The 22,812-nt window shown below is 40.9% G+C and overlaps 1 protein-coding gene and 1 pseudogene across 6 annotated transcripts in view; one reads left to right on the forward strand and one right to left on the reverse strand.

Moving 5' to 3' along the window:
* The window catches only part of zswim8 (zinc finger, SWIM-type containing 8), a 331,437-nt gene extending 316,804 nt beyond the window's left edge, over window positions 1-14,633 (reverse strand). For 3 of the 6 annotated variants that reach the window (XM_086044801.1, XM_086044798.1, XM_086044797.1), the window contains exons 1-2: window positions 13,742-14,633; window positions 5,754-5,907 (exon numbers count right to left, since the gene is read on the reverse strand). In XM_086044801.1, coding sequence (XP_085900927.1) covers window positions 5,754-5,907; window positions 13,742-13,919 — 332 coding nt within the window. In that variant the 5' untranslated portion in view covers window positions 13,920-14,633. Of the gene's footprint in view, window positions 1-5,753; window positions 5,908-13,741 lie in introns of those variants that run through there. The other 3 variants (XM_086044800.1, XM_086044799.1, XM_086044802.1) reach the window with 2 other exon arrangements.
* A 2,529-nt stretch (window positions 14,634-17,162) lies between these two features.
* LOC147139370 (uncharacterized) lies at window positions 17,163-19,918 on the forward strand (annotated as a pseudogene).
* The last annotated feature ends 2,894 nt before the right edge of the window (window positions 19,919-22,812 follow it).

Raw genomic sequence — 22,812 nt, forward strand, 5'->3', positions numbered from 1 at the left:
CACAAAAAATTTGACTTCATACTATAGACTGTATATTTGCATGAGATATGTTATTGTGTGAAGGCCTTCGCCTATGTTATTCCTACACTTTAAACTTATTATTCTATTTTATTCCGACCACTTTTTCGGTGTGCGACTCCTTCCACATTTATCATCCGATTGACTTCATTCAAGTTTCAAAACATTTCAGAAAAGTCATGCCTTCCGGGGTAGTATTTTTTTCGTTCCCCAAATTTACCAATTCCCCAATATTTCCCGTTTTTCACCCAAAAAAAAACAACATTCATTTATAATGGCATATTCAACATTTCCCATTTCCACCATTCCAATTTAAAATTCACAAGATTCATCTCATTCAACTCACATTGGTAAAGCTTTTCAACACACCCACAATTCCAAAAATTTAACTTATTCACCCGTAAAAAAACCACAAAATTCCACCAATCATTCCCATTGCCATACTGAACAATTCACATTTACATCATTCCAATTTGAAATTGACAACATTCATCTCATCCAACTCATACTGGTCAAGCTTTTCAACACCACCAAAATTCCAACTTCCCACACTTTCAACTCATTCTCCCTTAAAAAACCCACAAAGATTTCCACTATTAACCATTCATTTCCTTTGGAACATTCAACTATTCACATTTATACCTTCTCAATTTTTACAGATTCAAGTCATTCAACTCACATTCAGCTTTTCAACACCCCCAAAATTTCTACTCTCCACACATTCAACTCAATCACACTTAACAAACCAACAAAAATTCAACTATTCACCATTCATTTCCATTGGCATATTTAACTTTTAGCATTTACACCATTCCAATTTCCACAAATTCAAGTCATTCAACTCATTCAGCTCACATTCAGCTTTTCAACACCACCAAAATTCCTACTTCCCACACATTCAACTCATTCACAATTAAAAACCCCACAAAAAAATCAAGTAACCACCATTCATTTCCAGTGGACTGGTGTTATTGCCCCTTGGTCTCCACAGTGCGGCGGCCATCTTGGGATGGGACATTAGCTAGACTGGGGATATTCACCCTGAGGTCTCCCCAGCGCGGCGGCCATCTTGGACAGGGACATTAGCTAGACTGGGGATACTCACCCTGAGGTCTCCCCAGTGCGGCGGCCATCTTGGACAGGGACATTAGCTAGACTGGGGATACTCACCCCGAGGTCTCCCCAGTGCAGCGGCCATCTTGGGAAGGGACATTAGCTACACTGGGGATACTCACGCCGAGGTCTCCCCAGTGCGGCGGCCATCTTGGGAAGGGACATTAGCCAGACTGGGGATACTCAGCCCGAGGTCTCCCTAGTGCGGCGGCCATCTTGGACAGGGACATTAGCTAGAATGGGGATACTCACCCCGAGGTCTCCCCAGTGTGGCGGCCATCTTGGACAGGGACATTAGCCAGACTGGGGATACTCACCCCGAGGTCTCCCTAGTGCAGCGGCCATCTTGGACAGGGACATTAGCTAGACTGGGGATACTCACCCTGAGGTCTCCCCAGTGCGGCGGCCATCTTGGACAGGGACATTAGCTAGACTGGGGAGGATACTCACCCCGAGGTCTCCCCAGTGCAGCGGCCATCTTGGGAAGGGACATTAGCTACACTGGGGATACTCACGCCGAGGTCTCCCCAGTGCGGCGGCCATCTTGGGAAGGGACATTAGCCAGACTGGGGATACTCAGCCCGAGGTCTCCCTAGTGCGGCGGCCATCTTGGACAGGGACATTAGCTAGAATGGGGATACTCACCCCGAGGTCTCCCCAGTGTGACGGCCATCTTGGGCATGTTGTTCAAAAGTATTGGGACACCTTGAATTTTCATCCTCAGGTGTCCCTAATGAAGCGGCCATGTTGTTCAAAAGTATGGGACACCCCGATTTTTCATCCCCAGGTGTCCCTTTTGAAGCAGCCATGTTCAAAAGTATTGGCACACCCCGATTTTTCATCCCCAGGTGTCCCTAATGAAGCGGCCATGTTGTTCAAAAGTATTGGGACACCCAGAATTTTCATCCTCAGGTGTCCTAATGAAGCGTCCATTTTGTTAAAAAATTTTGGGACACCCAGAATTTTCATCCCCAGGTGTCCCTCATGAAGCGGCCATGTTCAAAAGTATTGGGACACACAGAATCTTTATCCCCAGGTGTGCCTAATGAAGCGGCCATGTTGTTCAAAAGTATTGGGACACCCATAATTTTCATCCCCAGGTGTTCCTAATGAAGTGGCCATGTTGTTCAAAAGTATTGGGACACAGAATTTTCATCCCCAGGTGTCCCTAATGCGGCGGCCATGTTTTTCAAAAGTATTGGGAAACCCCGATTTTTCATCCTCAGGTGACCCTAATGAAGCAGCCATATTGTTCAAAAGCATTGGGACACCCAGAATTCTCATTCCCAGGTGTCCTAATGAAGTGGCCAATTTGTTCAAAAATATTGGGACACCCCGATTTCTCATCCGCAGGCTCCATCCTTCCCGAGATTCCTAGTGTCCTTTCTTCCTCATTTCTTTGCCTCATCCACTCCTTCCTACTATTTTGTATTCTTACTTTGTTTTCTTTCTTGCTTGTTTTCCTTGGTATCTTGTTTTCTTGCTTCCTCCCTTCCTTTGATTCCATCATTCTTTGTTTTCCTTATTTTTTTTCTGATTTCCTTCTTTCATTGTTTCCTTACGTCCTCTTTTCTTGTTTCCCTTTGGATTTTTTCAAGGTCATTCAACTTCATTCTCCAGGAATTGCATTCTCTAGTTTAAAATAAATCCCTCGTGCCGATTGCAAAGTGGAGTCTGTGCCCTAAACATTTGGAAGCCTTGTCCTGGCAATAGATTCTGTTATCTTTTTGTGTCCCTCCGATGTTGATGAATGGGGGTTACTGCGTACAGTGTTTCAACTACTGAGATTCGCGTTGCGGATGACACCAAATCTAACGGTGTTTTCTTGCCTTGGTGTATCATAACATCATCGTAAAACTAAACGATGGTTGAATAGATTTGTTGTGTTGCGGGTGGATGCAATTTTTCGTCTTTTCTCGCCGTCTTCCACGGCAAACCCAAAATGTAACCAAATAAGCGATTTCTACTTGCCTTGCTTGTTTACAAGTTGTTCCTGTTGCGGGTCTTGTGCCAATTTTAGGTCTGTTACTCTGTTAAAACGTTGAGTAGAAAGGAGCGTGTGCAGTGTGACTTGTGGGGTGCGGGCTGGCTGGCTGGCTGGCTAGCTAGCTAGCTTGGAGAGGGCGGCGCATCGGAGTAACTCGTGTGCGCGTGCCTCAAAACAACCCAAAATTAGTATTAATAATCGTTTTTTTACGATTTTACGATGCCAATTTTTTAATTGTGGAGTGTAATAATCTAAATCGTAATTGAATTTTGATTAATTGCACCCCCTTAAATCTGGCCTCCCTTCACTGACTCCCAGTGCATTTTAGGATTCAATTTAAGACTAATAAGCAAATAGAAGACTATTTGTTTTTAAGTTATTAAATGGTCTCGCCCCAGGCATACCTCTTTGAGCTCCTCCACTCCTACGCACCTTCCCGCAGCCTCAGGTCTCCGGACCAGGTGCTGCTCGAGGTGGCTATTTTTGTTGTTGTATGTAAAGTGCTTTGTTACAGCTGTAGCTGTCGTGAAAAACGCTGTATAAATAAAATTGCATTGTATATTGAATTGCATTGTCAATCTCATCCAGGCTGTCCTCACTGCATGTCCATCTCAATCTCTGACTCTGCGGCCACTCCTGAAAATATGATTACGTTAAAAAAATATTTACCATGCTAAGTATATTGTTTGAGATGATGGTAACTTGTGTCACATGTAATCATGTAATAAAATTATTAAAATAACTAAATGACAACATTGATTAAAAATAACAACACGTAAGTATATACATTGAGAAAAGAAAATGAATGTGTTACCCTTACAATGTCCTTTTCATCGAATTTAGCCACTCTTTAGTGTTGACATAAAGCATTTTGTTGCTTTATAATAGAAAAAAAAAATCAAAAACCAAAGATGTTGAAGCAGTCATATTTAAAAATAGCACAGGCCCATAAACAGGTGCCATCTGCATTTTCATTCTTAAAAATGTACATGGAAAATGTATGTATCTGACAAATTTGAAAACAACGTGGAGGGCTAATTATTTTTCACAAATCCATTAAAACCTTCAATACAGAAATACTGAGACAATGAAAACAGTTATACGGTATGGTCCAGCATTGTAAACTGGTACTGGTGGTTTTCTTTGACTATCATCCAGGAGTCTATATTCATTTTGCATCAGCAGTTATTTGCGACGTGTATTGTATGCTTTCTTTCTTGGATGATGGTGGCGATAAGTGGATGACTGTTCTGTGTCTGTGTGTGTTAGAAGATTTTAGTTGTTACCTCTTTTATTTCTCTTATCCGAATGGCTTTCGATCGATGCTTCTGTTCAGCAGGTGCAATTACATGTCTCCATCTTTTTCGTGCAAACCCGCATTTTGGGCAACCAAAACAGGCTCACGCCATCCTCCCGTCGATTCAAACAAAAACCAGCAATGATACATGGCGGCATAGTTCAAGCGTATCAAAAAACAAAAACAATCAGAAGAAAAAACACAATGAGCACACTTCACTGCCAGTAAGTCAGAGATGTGACTTGATGACGTCATATGCGCAGTCTTCACGATTTCGCTGGCCGCGCCAGGAAGATCTTCAAAGCTTAATGCTAAATATATTAAATACTCGGTTAAGTAATGTGTAGCAATTCGAGAAAGCGTTCATTGCGACATGGATATTTCATTGTTTAATACAACATGTAAAAATCATGTCCCATACACTTTAAAGACCCAGATAATTAAAATCCAAGACTTTTTCAAAAACGTTTTGAGGTATATTTCAAAATTCTTAAATTCAATGCTTTTAAGATTTTTTTTTTGACCCCGCAGGAATCCTGGCATGTACAGCACTTTGTATGCAACAATGGTTACTTTAAAGTGCTCTATAAAGTTGAAGTGAGGTAGTGTCTTGTTGGTACTAAGGAAGACCCTCGGGGAACTTCTTAAACCAGACAGTTATTTTGTGTGTGAACAAGGGGATTACACAAACTCACGGGGTACATAGGGAAGTTTGGTAATTGGTTCCTGTGATATGAAAAGCCACTATTAGGGACCTTGCAGCAAAATATGAGAATATGAATATAAGAGCATGTTCAGTCAACAGCACACAGTACAATCATTCACAATTCAGCTCTTATATAAATGTTGCACGCTCATTACACACACTTGTCTAAGTTACTTACAGATGATAGTTGAACAAGAATGAACCACAAACAGGCAGTTGAATGCCTCTGGCTGGGGTATTGCATCATGCAGCCACACACGTAAGAAGACGAGCACAGAGGAGACGAAGACATAATTACGACTGAATACATAAATACTTTTGGAGACTTGGAAACATTCTGCATGGTCGGGAATAAATAAAAGATTTATTTAATCGATCTCCAACCGTTTTGGTGAGTTTAAAGTTATCTTACAGTAATTTTCTTGTATGCTACATGTGTGAATGTTAGCTAAATGTTACCATCATAGCTCGGTGGAAATAATGTGTCCTAAGCGCACAATTTCCTCCCAAAATGCGACTTATACTCGAGTGCGACTTATATGTTTTTTCTTCTTTATTATGCATTTTAAGGCTGGTGCGATTTATAGTCCGGAAAATACGGTAATTACATTTACTGCACTAAATTGACTCACCTGATATCTTCCTCATTTTCAGGGAAACTCCAGTATGCAATTCGAAGCTGGAGTTGTTCTGGCACAGGGGGGTATACCTTTTCCACTACCTCGAATGGGATGTGAAAGGCTACTTGTTTGGCAGACAACTCCACCAATGGAATTATCTGACCATCTAAAGAAATGATCAAACATAAGAAAATCAATCTGAGTCAGCAATTCAACAGTTTGGCAAACATAATCCAACCAGATTTTTGCAAGAAAACTTGAGCAGGGTTCATCGGCCCTGTAGCGCATTTCACAACAGCTACAGCTGTAATAAAGCACTTGACAAGTGAAATCAATAAATTAACACAAAACACTATATACATGGCATACTTGGATCAATTTGAATGAATTATTTCATATTAATCACGTAACGAGTAATTGATTAATCAACTACTTCCGCGATTATCAAATTGATGGATAATCAATTAATCATTGACATTTCGTTGCTGTTCTGTAAAAAACATGTATGCCCAATTTTGTCATTTAAAAACAATATTCACGTTAATGGGATGTCTTTAACGCAGAAAACCTATTCACGTAAAAAAATGTAAAAAAAATAAATAAAAAATAGACATAAGTGTTTTCTTCAGGACAGCAATGATTTGCTTCTTTTAGGGCGCGAGCTGCGATCGCTGCGAGGGCCCTATTGTTTCTGTAGAAATTATTATTAGGGCCGAGCAATGACCGCTGCGAGGTTCCTATTGTTTTTGTAGAAATTATTAAGGCCTGAGCAGCGACCGCTGCTAAGACCCTATTGTTTTTCAACAAATTATTGTTATTAGGGCCTGCAGTGGTCGACGAGGTCCCTGTTGTTTTAGAAGATTTTTTTTTCCTCCAAAAATGATCACATTTTTGAGACCCCAAACATGCATACATGCATGAAAACAAAATTTGAGTAAAATATTTCCTTCTCCACAAAGAAGAAAATACTTTACTAGAGCTGCAAGCAGCTAAAAGTGCCCCTGCAGGCCAAGAAATGTTGGAGTACTGGCACATTGGGATGCTCGCACATCAGAATTGAATAATCGAATTTATCATGTGGATCAAGTAACAGCAGCTTTTGTAGTCAAGGTGACACCAAACTTTAAACTAAATATAAAATGGCGGACTTCGTGTTAAGTTTAGCATATGGCACCAAGTGGCTTTTTGTATGTCTTTTTCCATTACATATACTACAACATTTTGGTGGATATAGGTGAAACGTGTCCGCTGATAGTGTAGTGGTACACACGCCTGAGTTGTGTGCGGGCAGCGTGGGATCGATTCCCGCTCAGTGACAGTGTCTATGTGTGCCCTGCGACTGGCTGGCGACCAGTTCGGGGTGTAGTCTGCCTTCGCCCATTGACGGCTGGGATAGGCTCCAGCAACTCCCCACGACCCTGTATAGGATAAGCGGTTTGGAAGATGACATGACAGGTGAAACGTACAACTGGGGCTGTATTTTTAAATATTTCTAGGGGGTATTAGCTAGCATTTTATTGAAAAATAACACAATAAAACAGAAAAATATTGGTGATTTCGCCAGGCCTGATATATGTGCAAAGTTTCGTGAGATTTCGTGCATGTTCAAACCCTCAAAATGAGTGTTGTTTTTTTGGCACACTGTGTTGCCATGGCAACAGCTTTTCACGAAAAATCACAAATTTCGTATGTTAATGTTAGGAAGGCCTAAACAATCTTCCAAGCAAAGATGAGGTGGACCAGGTTAACCTGCTAGGATAGAAACCTCAAAGAATAAAACATGTATTTCCTTCAGCCACTAGGTGGCGCAACCACTACAATGAAAAATAAGTTCGTAGATGTCTTCAGCCCTTGGCTATCATCAAATATGAAAAATTTCAAGAAGATTGGTTGATCTGAGTCAAATTAAAACAGCATTTATTGTCATGTATAATCAGACTTTGCGGCACCGTCAAGACCACGCCCTTCGTTGGAAAGCCTCAATATTCGGCGTTGAGCAAGATCAACGTCTTGAAGCTTTTCTGACAAATTTACAGTCAGATTCGTTCAACGGACTCCGTGCAGTAAATAGAAATGTAAAAAATGACAATTTTTGTTTTTTTTTTTTTCGCAAGGCCCGATGGGACTGCAAAGTTTGGTGAGTTTTCGTGCATATCTAGGGGGTCAAAATAAATAATAATAATAACTAGAGCTGCAAGCAGCATTAAAGAACCCTCGCAGCCCTGGCAACGTTGGGGTACTGGCACCTTGGGATGCTTGCATATCGGAATTGAATTATCAAAATTGTCACGTGGATAAAGTTACAGCAGCTTTTGTACTTTAAAGTAAATTCAAAATAACGGACTTCCTCTTAAGTTTATTATATGGCACCAAGAGGCTTTTTTGTGGGCTCTTTCTGTTTTATATAATCTCATATTTTCGTACATGTTGGTGAAGCGTGCAACCATGGCCATTTTTTAAACATTTACTAGGGGGCGGTAGCGAGCCATCGTTAAAAGATTGCACGATTGAATAATAAATTATTGATTAATTTACCAGGCCTTCTATGTGTGCAAAGTTTCATGATTTTTCGTGCATGTTTACATTCTCAAAATCAGCATTGTGTTATTAGCAAACGGCATTACCAAGGCAACACCTTTTTGAGAAAAATCTCAAACTTCGTGTTTTAACATCATGAAGGCCTAAACACTCTTACGAGCAAATATGACGGAGATCTGGCTCACCTGCCAGGAGAGAAACATGAAAGAATAAAACATGTACTTCATTTAGCCAGTAGGTGGCGCTCCCATTACGATGAAAAGTTAGTTCGTAGATGTCTTCAGGTGTAGACTCTCATCAAATGTGTGACATTTGGACACGATATTATCATGTGGATCACATTACAGCTGCTTTTAAAGTCAAAAGTCAATGTGATGCCGAATTGTAAAGTAAATTCAAAATGGCGGACTTCCTGTTAGGTTTAGCACATGGCTCCAAGAGACTTTTTTGTAGGTCTTGACCTGTTACCAAATTTTCGTAGATATAGGTGAAACGTACCACCGGGGCTGATTTTTTTTTAATTTCTAGGGGGCGCTAGTAATTTTTTACACAAAAGTTGCACAAAAAAATAAATAAAATATTGATGATTTTGCCAGGCCTGATGTATGTGCAAGGTTTTGTAAGATTTCGAGCATGTTCAGATGTTTTTTTGGCGAACTGTGTGTTGCCATGGCAACAGCTTATCGCGAAAAATCACAAATTTCATATTTTAATATTAGGAAGTCATAAACACCGTTTCGAGCAAAGATGAGGTGGACCTGGTTAACCTGCTAGGATAAAAACATCAAAGAAAAAAAACATGTATATTCTTCCGCCACTAGGTGGCGCTACCACTACGATGAAAAATAAGTTCGTAGATGTCTTCAGCCCTTGACTATCATCAAATATGAAAGATTTCGAGAAGTTTGGATGATCTGAGTCAAGTTAAAACTGTATTTATTGTCACGTTGAATAATCAGATTTTGAGGCACCGTCAAGGCCACACCCTTCACTGAAAAGTCACAATATTCGGCGTAGAGCAAGATCAATGTCTTGAGGCCTTTCTGACAAATTTTCAGTCGGTTTCATTCAACGGGCTCCGTGCAGTAAATAGAAATGTAAAAAATGACAATTTTTGTTTTCTTTTTTTTTCGCAAGGTCCGATGGGACTGCAAAGTTTGGTGAGTTTTCGTGCATATCTAGGGGGTCAAAATAAATAATAATAATAACTAGAGCTGCAAGCAGCATTAAAGAACCCTCGCAGCCCTGGCAACGTTGGGGTACTGGCACCTTGGGATGCTTGCATATCGGAATTGAATTATCAAAATTGTCACGTGGATAAAGTTACAGCAGCTTTTGTACTTTAAAGTAAATTCAAAATAACGGACTTCCTCTTAAGTTTATTATATGGCACCAAGAGGCTTTTTTGTGGGCTCTTTCTGTTTTATATAATCTCATATTTTCGTACATGCTGGTGAAGCGTGCAACCATGGCCATTTTTTAAACATTTACTAGGGGGCGGTAGCGAGCCATCGTTAAAAGATTGCACGACTGAATAATAAATTATTGATTAATTTACCAGGCCTTCTATGTGTGCAAAGTTCCATGATTTTTCGTGCATGTTTACATTCTCAAAATCAGCATTGTGTTATTAGCAAACGGCATTACCAAGGCAACACCTTTTTGAGAAAAATCTCAAACTTCGTGTTTTAACATCATGAAGGCCTAAACACTCTTACGAGCAAATATGACGGAGATCTGGCTCACCTGCCAGGAGAGAAACATGAAAGAATAAAACATGTACTTCATTTAGCCAGTAGGTGGCGCTCCCATTACGATGAAAAGTTAGTTCGTAGATGTCTTCAGGTGTAGACTCTCATCAAATGTGTGACATTTGGACACGATATTATCATGTGGATCACATTACAGCTGCTTTTAAAGTCAAAAGTCAATGTGATGCCGAATTGTAAAGTAAATTCAAAATGGCGGACTTCCTGTTAGGTTTAGCACATGGCTCCAAGAGACTTTTTTGTAGGTCTTGACCTGTTACCAAATTTTCGTAGATATAGGTGAAACGTACCACCGGGGCTGATTTTTTTTTAATTTCTAGGGGGCGCTAGTAATTTTTTACACAAAAGTTGCACAAAAAAATAAATAAAATATTGATAGGTGGCGCTACCACTACGATGAAAAATAAGTTCGTAGATGTCTTCAGCCCTTGACTATCATCAAATATGAAAGATTTCGAGAAGTTTGGATGATCTGAGTCAAGTTAAAACTGTATTTATTGTCACGTTGAATAATCAGATTTTGAGGCACCGTCAAGGCCACACCCTTCACTGAAAAGTCACAATATTCGGCGTAGAGCAAGATCAATGTCTTGAGGCCTTTCTGACAAATTTTCAGTCGGTTTCATTCAACGGGCTCCGTGCAGTAAATAGAAATGTAAAAAAAATGTCAATTTTTGTCGCCACTAGGTGGCACTATATGTACAATGGAATATCATTAGATAGAAGTCTTCAGGTCGCGACTCTTTACAGACAGGTGAAGTTTGGGATTTTTTTGGCGCATGTGCAGGGGAGTTATTCAGGTTTTTCTCCTGTATGGTGAAGGAAAAAATTTACGCCAAATTTGATGCCCCTCCCCCGTCATATAGTTTATCGAAAACTAAAAAAAATGTTCCCAGTGTTTGCCCCAGGTTTTAAGATGATTTATCCGAAGATTGAAGTCAATTGGAATAATCCTCCGGGACATGGGTGCAAAACTTGCAAAATTGGACGTTCAAAAATTCATAGCTCACTTCCTGTATACTATAGACTATGGCTGTAATGGACTTTTTTGTACGTCTCGGGGTGCTACCTGTGCCTGCCAATTTTCGCAGGCCTAGGTCAAACAGGCTGGAATTCTATTTTGTTTTCCTAATCTAGGTGGCGCAACAGAGCCATTTCTTTTGTGTCGTTCACGGCGACTTTAAAATATCCAATTTTTCGCCGGGCCCGATGAGACTGCAAAGTTTGGTGAGTTTTCGTGCATGTTTAGGGGTTCAAAAACGCGATCATTTGGTCAGAAAAATAACAGATAATAATAATAGCTAGAGCTGCAAGCAGCTATAAAGAACCCTCGCATCCCTGGCAATGTTGGGGTACCGGCACGTCGGGATGCTCACACATCGAAATGGAATAATCGAAATTATCACGTGGATCAAGTTACAGCAGCTTTTGTAGTCAAGGTGAGTCCAAACTTTAAACTAAATTCAAAATGGCGGACTTCCTCTTAGGTTTAGCATATGGCTCCAAGAGGCTTTTTTGTAGGTCTCTTTCTGTTTTATATACTATCAAATTTTCGTAGATGTAGGTGAAGCGTGCAACCGGGGCCACTTTTTATAAATTTTCTAGGGAGAGGTAGCAGGCCATCTCTTAAAGATTGCACATTTGAATAATTAATTATTGATTAATTTACCAGGCCTTCTATGTGTGCAAAATATCATGAGTTTCCGTGCTTGTTTACATTCGCAAAATCAGTATTGTGTTATTGGCAAACTGGACGTTACCATGGCAAGAGCTTTTTGCCAAAAATCTCAAACTTCGTGTTTTAACATTATGAAGGCCTAAACACTCTTCCGAGCAAATATGAGGGAGATCTGGCTAACCTGCCATGAGAAAAACTATTATCAAATGTCCGTAGCTTTTTAGAATAAATTATCATGTGAGTCCAGTTCCAGCAGCTATTGTAATCAGAGAAAATTCATACTTAAAACTTAATTCAAAATGGCGGACTTCCTGTTTGGTTTAGCATATGGCTCCAAGAGACTTTTTTGTAGGCCTTGAACTATTGCATATACCACCAATCATCCCTCAAGATGAGAGTTGTTTGTTTGGCGAACTGCCTAATCACTCTTACGAGCAAAGATGAGGTGGACCCGGTTCACATGCTGGGATGAAAATATCAAAGAAAAAAAACATGTATTTCCTTCAGCCACTAGGTGGCGCTACCATTTTTCCTGTATGGCAAAGGAAACAATTTACGCCAAATTTGCTGCCCCCGTCATATAATTTATCGAAAACCCAAAAAAAATGTCCCAGTTGTTGCCCCAGGTCTTGAGATGATATATCCGAAGTTTGACGTCAATCGGATGAATCTTCCGGGACATGGGTGCAAAAGTATGCACCCTGTAAATGTGCAAAAATGGTCCAAAATTGGACATTCAAAAATTCAAAGCTCACTTCCTGTACACTTTACACTATGGCTGTAATGGACTTATTTGTACGTCTCGGGGTGCTACACGTGCCTTCCAATTTTCGTAGGCCTAGGTCAAACGGGCTGAAATTCTATTTTGTTTTCCTACTCTAGGTGGCGTACAGAGCCATTTCATTTGCGTAGTATAAGGCAACTTTAAAATATAAAAATTTTCGCCAGGTCCGCTGATAGTGTAGTGGTACACACGCCTGAGTTGTGTGCGGGCAGCGTGGGATCGATTCCCGCTCAGTGACAGTGTCTATGTGTGCCCTGCGACTGGCTGGCGACCAGTTCGGGGTGTAGTCTGCCTTCGCCCATTGACGGCTGGGATAGGCTCCAGCAACTCCCCGCGACCCTATATAGGATAAGCGGTTTGGAAGATGACATGACATGACATGACAAAGTTTCGCCAGGCTGGATGAGACTGCAAAGTTTGGTGAGTTTTTGTGCATGTTTAGTGGGTCAAAAATGTGATCAAAGGCAGAGAAAAGTAATAATACTAATACTAATACTACTAATAATAATAATAATTTCTACAACAACAATAGGGACCTCGCAGCGGTCGCTGCTCGAGCCCTAATAATAATAATAATAATTTCTACAAAAACAATAAGGGACCTCGTAGCGTCCCTGCTCGGGCCCTAATAATAACAACCACTATAATAACAAGAAGAAGAAGAAGAATTTCTACGAGAACAATAGGCTCCTTGCAGCGTTCGCTGCTCAGGCCATAATAAGAATTTCGACAAAAACAATAGGGTTCTTGCAGTGTTGGCTTCTCGGGCCCTAATAATAATATTTAAGAAGAATTTCGACAAAAACAATAGGGTCCTTGCAGCGTTTGCTGCCTGGGCCCTAATAATAATAATAAGAATTTCTACAGAAACAACAGGCTCCTTGCAGCGTTCGCTGCTCGGGCAGTAAAAATCCCCAAATGTTAAAGTTCGTCCGCACGCTTTGTGCACACTCGTGTACATACTCACGCTTGATAAATGATGTGCCTGAACTTTTGTGTAATACTAATCTTTTGATCTGAAACAAAATGACTCAATAATACAGGATGTTTTCAGAATGTCATTGTAACTTATAAAACTTTAGCAAGGGACTGTACATTCATTGGCCTCAAGTAGAGCCTAAAGTATTGATGCGGTCAGGCTTACATAACGGTAATTCAAACCAGCGGCAAGAATGACACTGACAAAAATTAAATTCATGTTTTGATGAAACAAAATAAATGTTTTCCCAACCTTTTGTCTTCACAGTAGGAGATGTGGGTCCAGCAGATTGCTTCCTCCATCCCCTCCAGTTCTGACATAGGCTCTCAGCCTCTGAAATGAAGGAGCACAGCGAGTCCTCCTCAAATCGGTCAGAGTCTTCAAATGAGAACCTCTCCCCATCTTCCCATTCAGCAAACATCAGTTCCATTTTGTCGACTTTTAATTTTCATCCGCCCATGGGTCTGTGACTTTGCTGTACTTCTTGTCCTTGGTCTTAAAATTCCAATGTTTCGACAGCTTTTTTGTTCTTGTTTGTTTGCTTAGATGATGTTTAGATCTGTTTGTTTTCAGAAATCTGAGTACCCACGCGATTGAGTTAAAACTAAAACATCGGTCAAGTACAGTCTCGAAGAATTTACCGTTGCACGTTCATTGTCTATTGAATAAAGCACGTTCGTTGTGCGAGCGTATTTTGTCAATGTAAGCTTCTGCTAAACCGTTTGTATGATAATGTAGTAGCAACGTTGATACTATACAGACTACATTCCCACCAATAGGCTGGTGTCCCAGTTTTACTTAATCATTCTCAAGCTGTTGGTGTAATTAAATGCGGTTCTTTTCTAAGAATGGACGATACCTTGGACGATTTAAATCTGATACATCCAGACCATAACATTACATTTAAACCAATGGTTTCGCTTTCGACAGCCTTTACGCTGTTTCGTTCGCACCCACAAATTATGTCTCGTTTCCGTTTGACGTCCCTGGTTGAAAATTATTGTTGAAAAAATATATATCCATGTCATTGATCCAGAATAGGGCTAGAAAAGGATGGTGTGTAGCTTCTCCAGTAAGACCTGGCGAGATTTGCGGCAGTGGCAGCGGTCGAGGTAGCCTTTACGTCACTTCCGCTAATTCCACGACCGCTGCCTCGTTCGAGGCAGCTGCCACTACGTCACTTCTGCTTATACGGCGACCGATGCCACGATCGAGGCAACTGCCTTTGCATTTCCTCAATCGAGGCAGCCGGTCTTTGCATTTCCTCCTTCTGCCAGGAGATGTCGCTATCGATTCTACCTGCTGCCGCTACCTTTTCCTCATTCCACGGCATCGAACGTTTTTTTGAACGGCTTCTTTTTGTTCGTATGTGTTTATAAACGACTTTGCTTTGTTAGTGCTCAATATTACACGATTAAAATCTATAGAGGCATAACACAAAATACCTGATGAAGTCAATTTATAAAATATTTTCTCCTCTTCGTGGTGGCCTTTGTACGCTGTTAGTTTGTAGTATGAATGAATGTATGTATGTGTTTATTTATTTATTCATCCATTCATCCATCATCTATACTGCTTGTCCTCACAAGGGTCGCGGGCGTGCTGGAGCCTATCCCAGCTGTCTTCGGGCAGTAGGTGGGCGACACCCTTAATCGGTTGCCAGCCAATCGCAGAGACAAACAAACTTCCACACTCACAATCACACTTAGGGGCAATTTAGAGTGTCCAATCAATCTACCAAGCATGTTTTTGGAATATGGGAGGAAACCGGAATACACGGAGGACACATTGAACACAATTTCACAGTTTTAACAACTTTCTTATTTTTACAACCAGATATAGAATGTAAGTATCTCCATCTCGTTCAACAACCCACAATAGATGGGTTGCGATTACAGACGCATCATGCCCATAAGACTAATTTACGTAAGAGCTCATGCTGTTGAACAAAATGATCAACTGGACTTTTTTTTTTTTATCTGCAAGTAATCTCGATGTTAAACTCTTTAGGACCGAAGACGCTTCATACACATCAGTAAAGAAAAAAAAACACAATAATAGTCAAACCAGTACAGGTAAGAAATTAAAAATGGGAAAAAAGTACAAGAACAAAATGATATTATTCTTGTACTTTTTTTTATAATATAATAATATGATATAATAATATGATATTATTATTGTACTTTTTTCCATGGATATTATTTATATCTATCCAAACATCCATTATCTGAACTGCTTGTCCTCAAGAGGGTCCCACGTGCCGGAGGCTATGGAATCAGAAACTGTAGCAGCAGCAGGTCGATTGGAGACCTGAGAAAAGTGGAAAGGCAGGTGCAGGCAGCTGCCACAGCATCTTAAAGTATTCAGGTCCAAAGAGACTTACACGATCAATATAAATAGTAATAATTAAATCACCAACAACAGACAACCCAGTACAAGTAATAAATAAAGACATCAATAAATGAATTAAATACATAAATGAATAAATAGTACAGACTAACATCGAACAAAGTCCACCACGAAAGAGGAGAAATTATTTTAGGGTTAATTACGTTTGGACTTTAGGAAATGACGACCATATATGGTCGGGGCATAAGAGAAAGTGGCGTTGCATTTCCTGGCGGCCATTAGGCAGCTGCCACTACTTTTATTTATTTATTTTTCGGGCTGAGTAGTGGCAGTTGGATAATGGCCGACAGGAAGTGACCTCATATGTGGTCGGGGCATAAGAGAAAGTGACGTTGAAGCAGAATCGCCACCAACGCCGCTCTCTATGCCTCTCCGTTGAATAAATAAATAAATAGTAACACAGACAAAAGGCTCAGTCGGACATTTTTTTAAATGTATAAAAAAATAAAAATGAATAATACAGGCTACATGTGTACAAAATCAAACACAAAAATAAAAAAATGTTAAACATTTAATGCAACTGGTATTTGTTTGTATGCTTTTATACACTAATAAAGTGTATATTGAGCAGTGAGCACTAACACAGAGAAGTTGTTTATAAACGTAAACGATGCAGTGGATTCAGAAACTGGAGCAGCAGCAGGTCAATTGAAGTCCTAATTTACAGTGGAAAGGCAGGTGCCTATTCATCTCAAAGTCTTTAGGTCCAAAGAGACTTTAACCCAGTGGAAGTAAGAAATAAATGAATGAATTTATGAATAAATAAATACATACATACATACATACATAGTACAGACTAATAGCGTACAACGTCCACCACGAAGAGGAGAAAAGAAAATATTTTATAAATTGACTTAAGCAGGTATTTTGTGTTATGCCTCTATAGATTTTAATCGTGTATTTTGAGCACTAACAAAAATAATTAGTTTATAAACACATACGAACAAAAAGAAGTCGTTCATAAAAACGTTCAATGCCGTGGAATGGGTAAAAGGTAGCGTCAGCGGGTAGAATGGAGTTGCGACATCTCAGAAGGAGGAAATGCAAAGGCAGCTGCCTCGAATGATGAAATGCAAAGGCAGCTGCCTCAATTGTGGCAGCGGTCATCTTATAAGCGCAAGTGACGTAATGGCTGCCTCGACCGCTGCCACTGCAGCAGATCGCACTTGCTCTTTCTCAATCAATCAATCAATCACATTTTATTTATATAGCACTTTTCATACATAAATTCTCAGCTTCTCCCGCGGAGGAGAGGAAAGTCAAGATGGCGGAGTGAGTAGTTGTGTTTTCCGCAGAACTTGAAGGAATATCAATTTTCAGTCTGTCAGGGAATTAATTTCACTCGGACGACCGAGTCAAGCCTAATAGAGGACTGTAAAAAGCAACTCAGACCAGCCAAGATTGACTTTTCTAACGTGGACAGTGGAGGCCACTCAAGGTGGTTGCTCCCCCAGTCTGTCAGCTTTCGTGCCCCTCTGGTTCTCCTTTTATTCAGTACGAGCACATGCATTCAAAGATACAGACACATGACAATAGCGGTACTTCCTCAATCTGCACTTTGCAACAGTCCGCGGTTAAACGTCTTCTGCTGACAGTTTCCTGTTTGACACTTTGCACGGCACATTTTACTGCATATGGAGACTATGTGGGTGAGGTCAACAAATGGTCACCACAGGACATTCAAGGAAAATGAAACTTTTATACATGATATTAATGTAATTGTTGATTTCTCTAACATTTCTCCTGTATATCATGATTAAAATAAAATAAGACATAAACATCCATTCATCACCCAAAAGCTATTGCATGAGTGGGAGGGAAAACTGCCCCACGCCGTTTGGGCAGAAAACCCGTCCCAAGCAGTAGCCAAACAAAAGATAGCAAGCACTAAAACTGTTTCTGGTCCAATACATGTATATACAATGTAAACCCGGAAACATCAAACATTCACAACTGCATTGCTTTTCTGTGAAGTCTTCAAAAAGGGATTACACAATAGTGGAATCATCATCATCATTAGAGTTCATGTACGCTTGTTGGTATTCAGACATAGCTACAGTAACATGAGCAGCTACTTTCAATTAATCAACATCCAAAAATTTGGCAGTACAAATTTTTGCACGGCGGAATACCACAAAGAGATACAAAAACAGGATAATAATAGAATACTAATGATAATTGCGGCTATAGCGACAGCTATACCTTTCCAATTTCCGAATGTATCCTGTAGCCATTGCAAAAAGGTGTCTGGTTCAATTCCATACATATTTTGAGTTTTCTCTGTAAGCTCTAAGCAGTGCAAGGGGTTTTGTTAACGATACATTAGACAATGTGTGTAGAGGGATGTACAACAATCACCAGTCAGACCTAGTCTAAATATAGAGAAATTTAAAAAAAAATGGCTGCATGTGTTAGTGACATAAAATAAAGAACAAAAAAGGAAAATATCTTAAATAAATAAATGAATCAATTAGAAAAGGATTTTTGGGAAATGTTGCAAGGTTTGGTGTTGAGCATGGGACTAGTCTTGTCAATAATAGCGAGCCCTTTTCTAGATGGTAGATTGTAAAGGTCAGTTTGTGACCTTGGGTTTAGTATGGACCAGGCACAGAGTGCCCTGAGGAAACAGGTTTGCAAAGAAAATACCTAAGAAGTTACAGGACAGGAACATGTGTTAGCAATGGAAGATAACGCATTTAGACTAAGTCTCATTAGGAGACATGCAACAAAGTCTCAAAGTTGGACAAAAACTTTGGGAAGAAGAAAAAAGCGTGCGGCGTCAGAAGACATCTAGGCGTGACGAACCAATGAACTTATTCTATTGAATAGTAGACGAATAACTAAAATAAAGTTAAATAAATTATAAAAAGGTGCTGATATGTTGAATCATGGTGTACCACATGCTTCAAAGGGGGGGAAATTGGTACTATACCTCAATATTGTACAATTTATGGTTTTTATTCTTATTCAAAGAGGATCGATGATTATTTCTAACCGATGTTTCCTGTGACCTGCACGCTACAGGAAACTTCCAACCAGCACATTTGACATTTTTCTTCATGTTATGTAATCTTTATTGCATAATCTTTAGTCTGATTAGATATATGACAGCTCCCAGTCATTGTTCAAAGATCCCAAGTTAACAAGGTGGGGTTAATATATCAATAATTGTTTTTAAAAGATCTTGAGTGTTTACAGAAGCAGCTGCCCGGACTGGCTGCTGGTGGTGAAACATGGGCAGGAGCCTGGGGTGTGATGACGTGTGTTCACGATCAGCTGTGACAGCTTTCCTTCCTACTCGCTGATGGTGCCGTAGATCCTGGATTGCGAACCTCCCATGGATCCCAGTCCACATCTCTAAAATTGCATAAGTATTTGGACAGATATGATGGGGTCACACCCCCAGGGGTTATTTATAGAATTGCTTTGCTTGACACACTGTCAGCCGAAGTTAAAACTGAACTTATGAAAGACCCTGCACTCATGGCAGGGGGCGAGAGTTACTTTAATTGTCAGGCCTCTCACCATTTGAAATTTTTTGTTGACAGACACCACAAAGCGTCAGACGAGATAAAGGACCTACGAGGACAAGTTCTGAAGTTACAGGCTTAGGCCTGACAAGCGGCCACTGACAACATACAAGAAGGGAAAAAGAATAAGAAATTGGAAGCAGAAAAGCAGATGTGGATGGCGCATGGCTCGACGAGAGGATGAGTTGTGGCAAGAGTAGTGAAAGGGGGGTACACTAACGGAGACAGGGGAAGCGCTTGCCAACCACCACCGAGTCAAGCATGCTTCAGTATGGACACTGGTGCTGTCAATGTATTGCTCCCACACAGATGCAACAGCACCTCCAGTGGAACCTGGAGGGACCCAACTCAACGAGGAGGCTATGGAAGTCCATGCGGCGGAGGTGGATGCAGCCCATGGAGGGGAGATGACCACCTTAATGGGCTTTACAGGGGTGCCCATGAGTCTGAAGCTGATGGGCAGAGATCAGTTTATCAAACCCGAGGCTAACGTCATTTGTAGCCCAGACAGATTGAGGATACAGTTCACAGAGGGGACCGTGATGAACTGTGGACGGAAATTGTCCGTCAGATGTAACGGTATAACATGAACTATATTTATTGGACCTGACCTCAAACAGAAAAAAAAGGCGGGAGGCGGCGTCTACTTGGTTTTCCTGGAAACCCTGGATTGACTCTCATGCCTCTACAGCCCTACGATCGATTCCCCATCTCACACTGCTATGACAGAAAGGATAATCTGGTTTACAGAGAAGTATCTGAGACAGTATAGTGATACATGTCACAGACTCGTCCTGGATATGCTTTTTGTGTGGAGTAAATAAAAAAACAAATAAGTAAGATAACTGTCCACTGATAGTGTAGTGGTACACACGCCTGAGTTGTGTGCGGGCAGCGTGGGATCGATTCCCGCTCAGTGACGGTGTCTATGTGTGCCCTGCGACTGGCTGGCGACCAGTTCGGGGTGTAGTCTGCCTTCGCCCATTGACGGCTGGGATAGGCTCCAGCAATTCCCCGCGACCCTGTATAGGATAAGCGGTTTGGAAGATGACATGACATGACATAAGTAAGATAAATTAATCAAATAAAAAGATAGAAAATTCGAGCGGCGAATTGAAGACAATATAAATGTTCTTGTTTTGAATATGATCCAGAAAAAATCAGTAGTGGCGTTGATCAGAAAATTTTTTGCTACATGACTAATTTAGTGTTGCTGGCGGAAAAGAAACCAAGTATTGATAGACAGAAACCCGTGTCTGGAAATAAGCATGTCCATACTGGTAAGAAAGGGAACGTACAGTTGTCTGCGATGACTTTGAACAGCATAACTGGAGTTATGTCTGAAAAATCTGAAATATTAATGAAAGAGGTGGAGTCACTTGAGCAACAGCAGACTCTTGGAATGGAAATTGAGGATTATTTTTCGGAGTCTGATTGGTCACCTGCAGAGGTGAAGAATAATTTGCGTGCTTTGTCAAGACGAGAAGCTAAATGGAAGGCTTATGGGTTTGATTCCTTGGCATTACGAGGCACCGACATGTGGGCTGGTAGAAATATATGGTATCAGTAATTGACGCATTCGGTTAGAGAATCAGGATCATTGAAGGGGCCATGTCTCGTTAGGGTTCGGACACCAAGTACATTATTTTCTGTTTTTTAATCAATTCCAGTGCCGGTAGCACGTACCTGTCAGTATAGTTTGCTACTGTGGTTGGTGTATGAACAATCTGAGAAAACTCAGATCAAGATTCAAACCAGTGCAAGAATGTGCCTGGTTGGGTAATCTCCCATATTTGAATTTGCTTGAAATGCATGAGGATATCCATACAGCTGTCCCTGACGCAATGGCGGTGTCCCCAGTGAAGGTGCAATATTGTCTCTGTTCTAATGTAACACATAGGTAGAGGGTCGTTTTTGGATGTAGCAGACTGCAAAATTTATTTCATGCAATTTGGAGTGCATCCGAGAGGGGACAGACTTCTCAAATATCCGGTTACATTTCGATCATACGATGACCGACAGAGTAAAACTGTGATAGTGGCGAATCGCACGGTTCCTAGCAATAGAACAATAGGGAATTTCAAGGGTATTTAGTGGGTCTGTGGAAATGAGGCATATTTGTTTCTACCATATGGTTGGGTTGGTTGTTGTTATTCAGCGACCTTGAAACTCCCATGTGACGTGATGACAATTCGGAGCAGTAAGAAGCCCGTGAAGGCTTACCATAGTGTTAAGAACAATAGAGGAACGAGAGACATGGCACAATTTCATCATTTGTAATCATATCATTGGAAAATTAGTTTGGGTGAGAAATGGGGAACGGGTCTTTTTCCATGGTACGGTGTTACCTTTTTGACGCACCATATTGATAACATTACTTACACTCTCCACGGGTTTACTAACGAGACTATTAGGGGGTTCGAATGTTTGTCTATTACACAAAAGGGTCATAGATTGACTTTGCTTATGCATGATATGGCACTTGACTATATTTTGGCTAAGCAAGGGGGCTTGTGTGTATCCTTGAATTTGACGAGAGATACCTGCTACACTTTGATTCCTGGTAATTCTGATAATATCACTAGCGTCGTAGATGCGTTGCGCGATTTTAGGGATTCCTTTGGTCCCTTGGTGGTCAGTTACAAATTGGTTGCAAGATAAATTGGGGCCTGTAGGAGCTATTATAGGCCAGCTCTTAGTGGCACTCATCTTGTCGTGATGCGTATTGTTTTACCTTCATATAGTGCGATTAACGTTCGCGAAATCTAATTCTAAGATGGGTCGGTATTGTGCTGCTAGGGGACAAAATTCAGTTGAGGATGACGCGGAGTTGAGGATGACGCGGAGAACCTAGGGGTTGCTACTTTCATTGACAAGTATCCCAGTTGAATAGCTTAATGTGTTCTTTTTTGGGGGGGGATTTAAATTTAGCGGGCGGCACGGTGGTCGACTGGTTAGCACGTCCGCCTCACAGTTCAGAGGTCGTGGGTTCGATCCCGGCTCCGGCCTCCCTGTGTGGAGTTTGCATGTTCTCCCCGTGCTTGCGTGGGTTTTCTCCGGGTACTCTGGTTTCCTCCCACATTCCAAAAACATGCTTGGTAGGTTAATTGGACACTCTAAATTGCCCCTAAGTGTGATTGTGAGTGCGGATGTTTGTCTCTGTGTGCCCTGCGATTGGCTGGCAACCGATTCAGGGTGTCCCCCGCCTACTGCCCAAAGACTGCTGGGATAGGCTCCAGCACTCCCCGCGACCCTTGTGTGGACAAGCGGTATAGATAATAGATGGATGGATGGATTTAAATTTATTGTCATGTTTGTTATTTTGGTTTATTTTGTGTTATTTGTCATGCAGTGTTGCCCATATGAGTCAGTCATGTCCAGTCT

The sequence above is a fragment of the Filicampus tigris genome, chromosome 11 (assembly GCF_054856515.1).
Source record: "Filicampus tigris isolate MCC_2025a chromosome 11, RoL_Ftig_1.0, whole genome shotgun sequence".
In the NCBI taxonomy this organism is placed as follows: Eukaryota; Metazoa; Chordata; class Actinopteri; order Syngnathiformes; family Syngnathidae; genus Filicampus; species Filicampus tigris.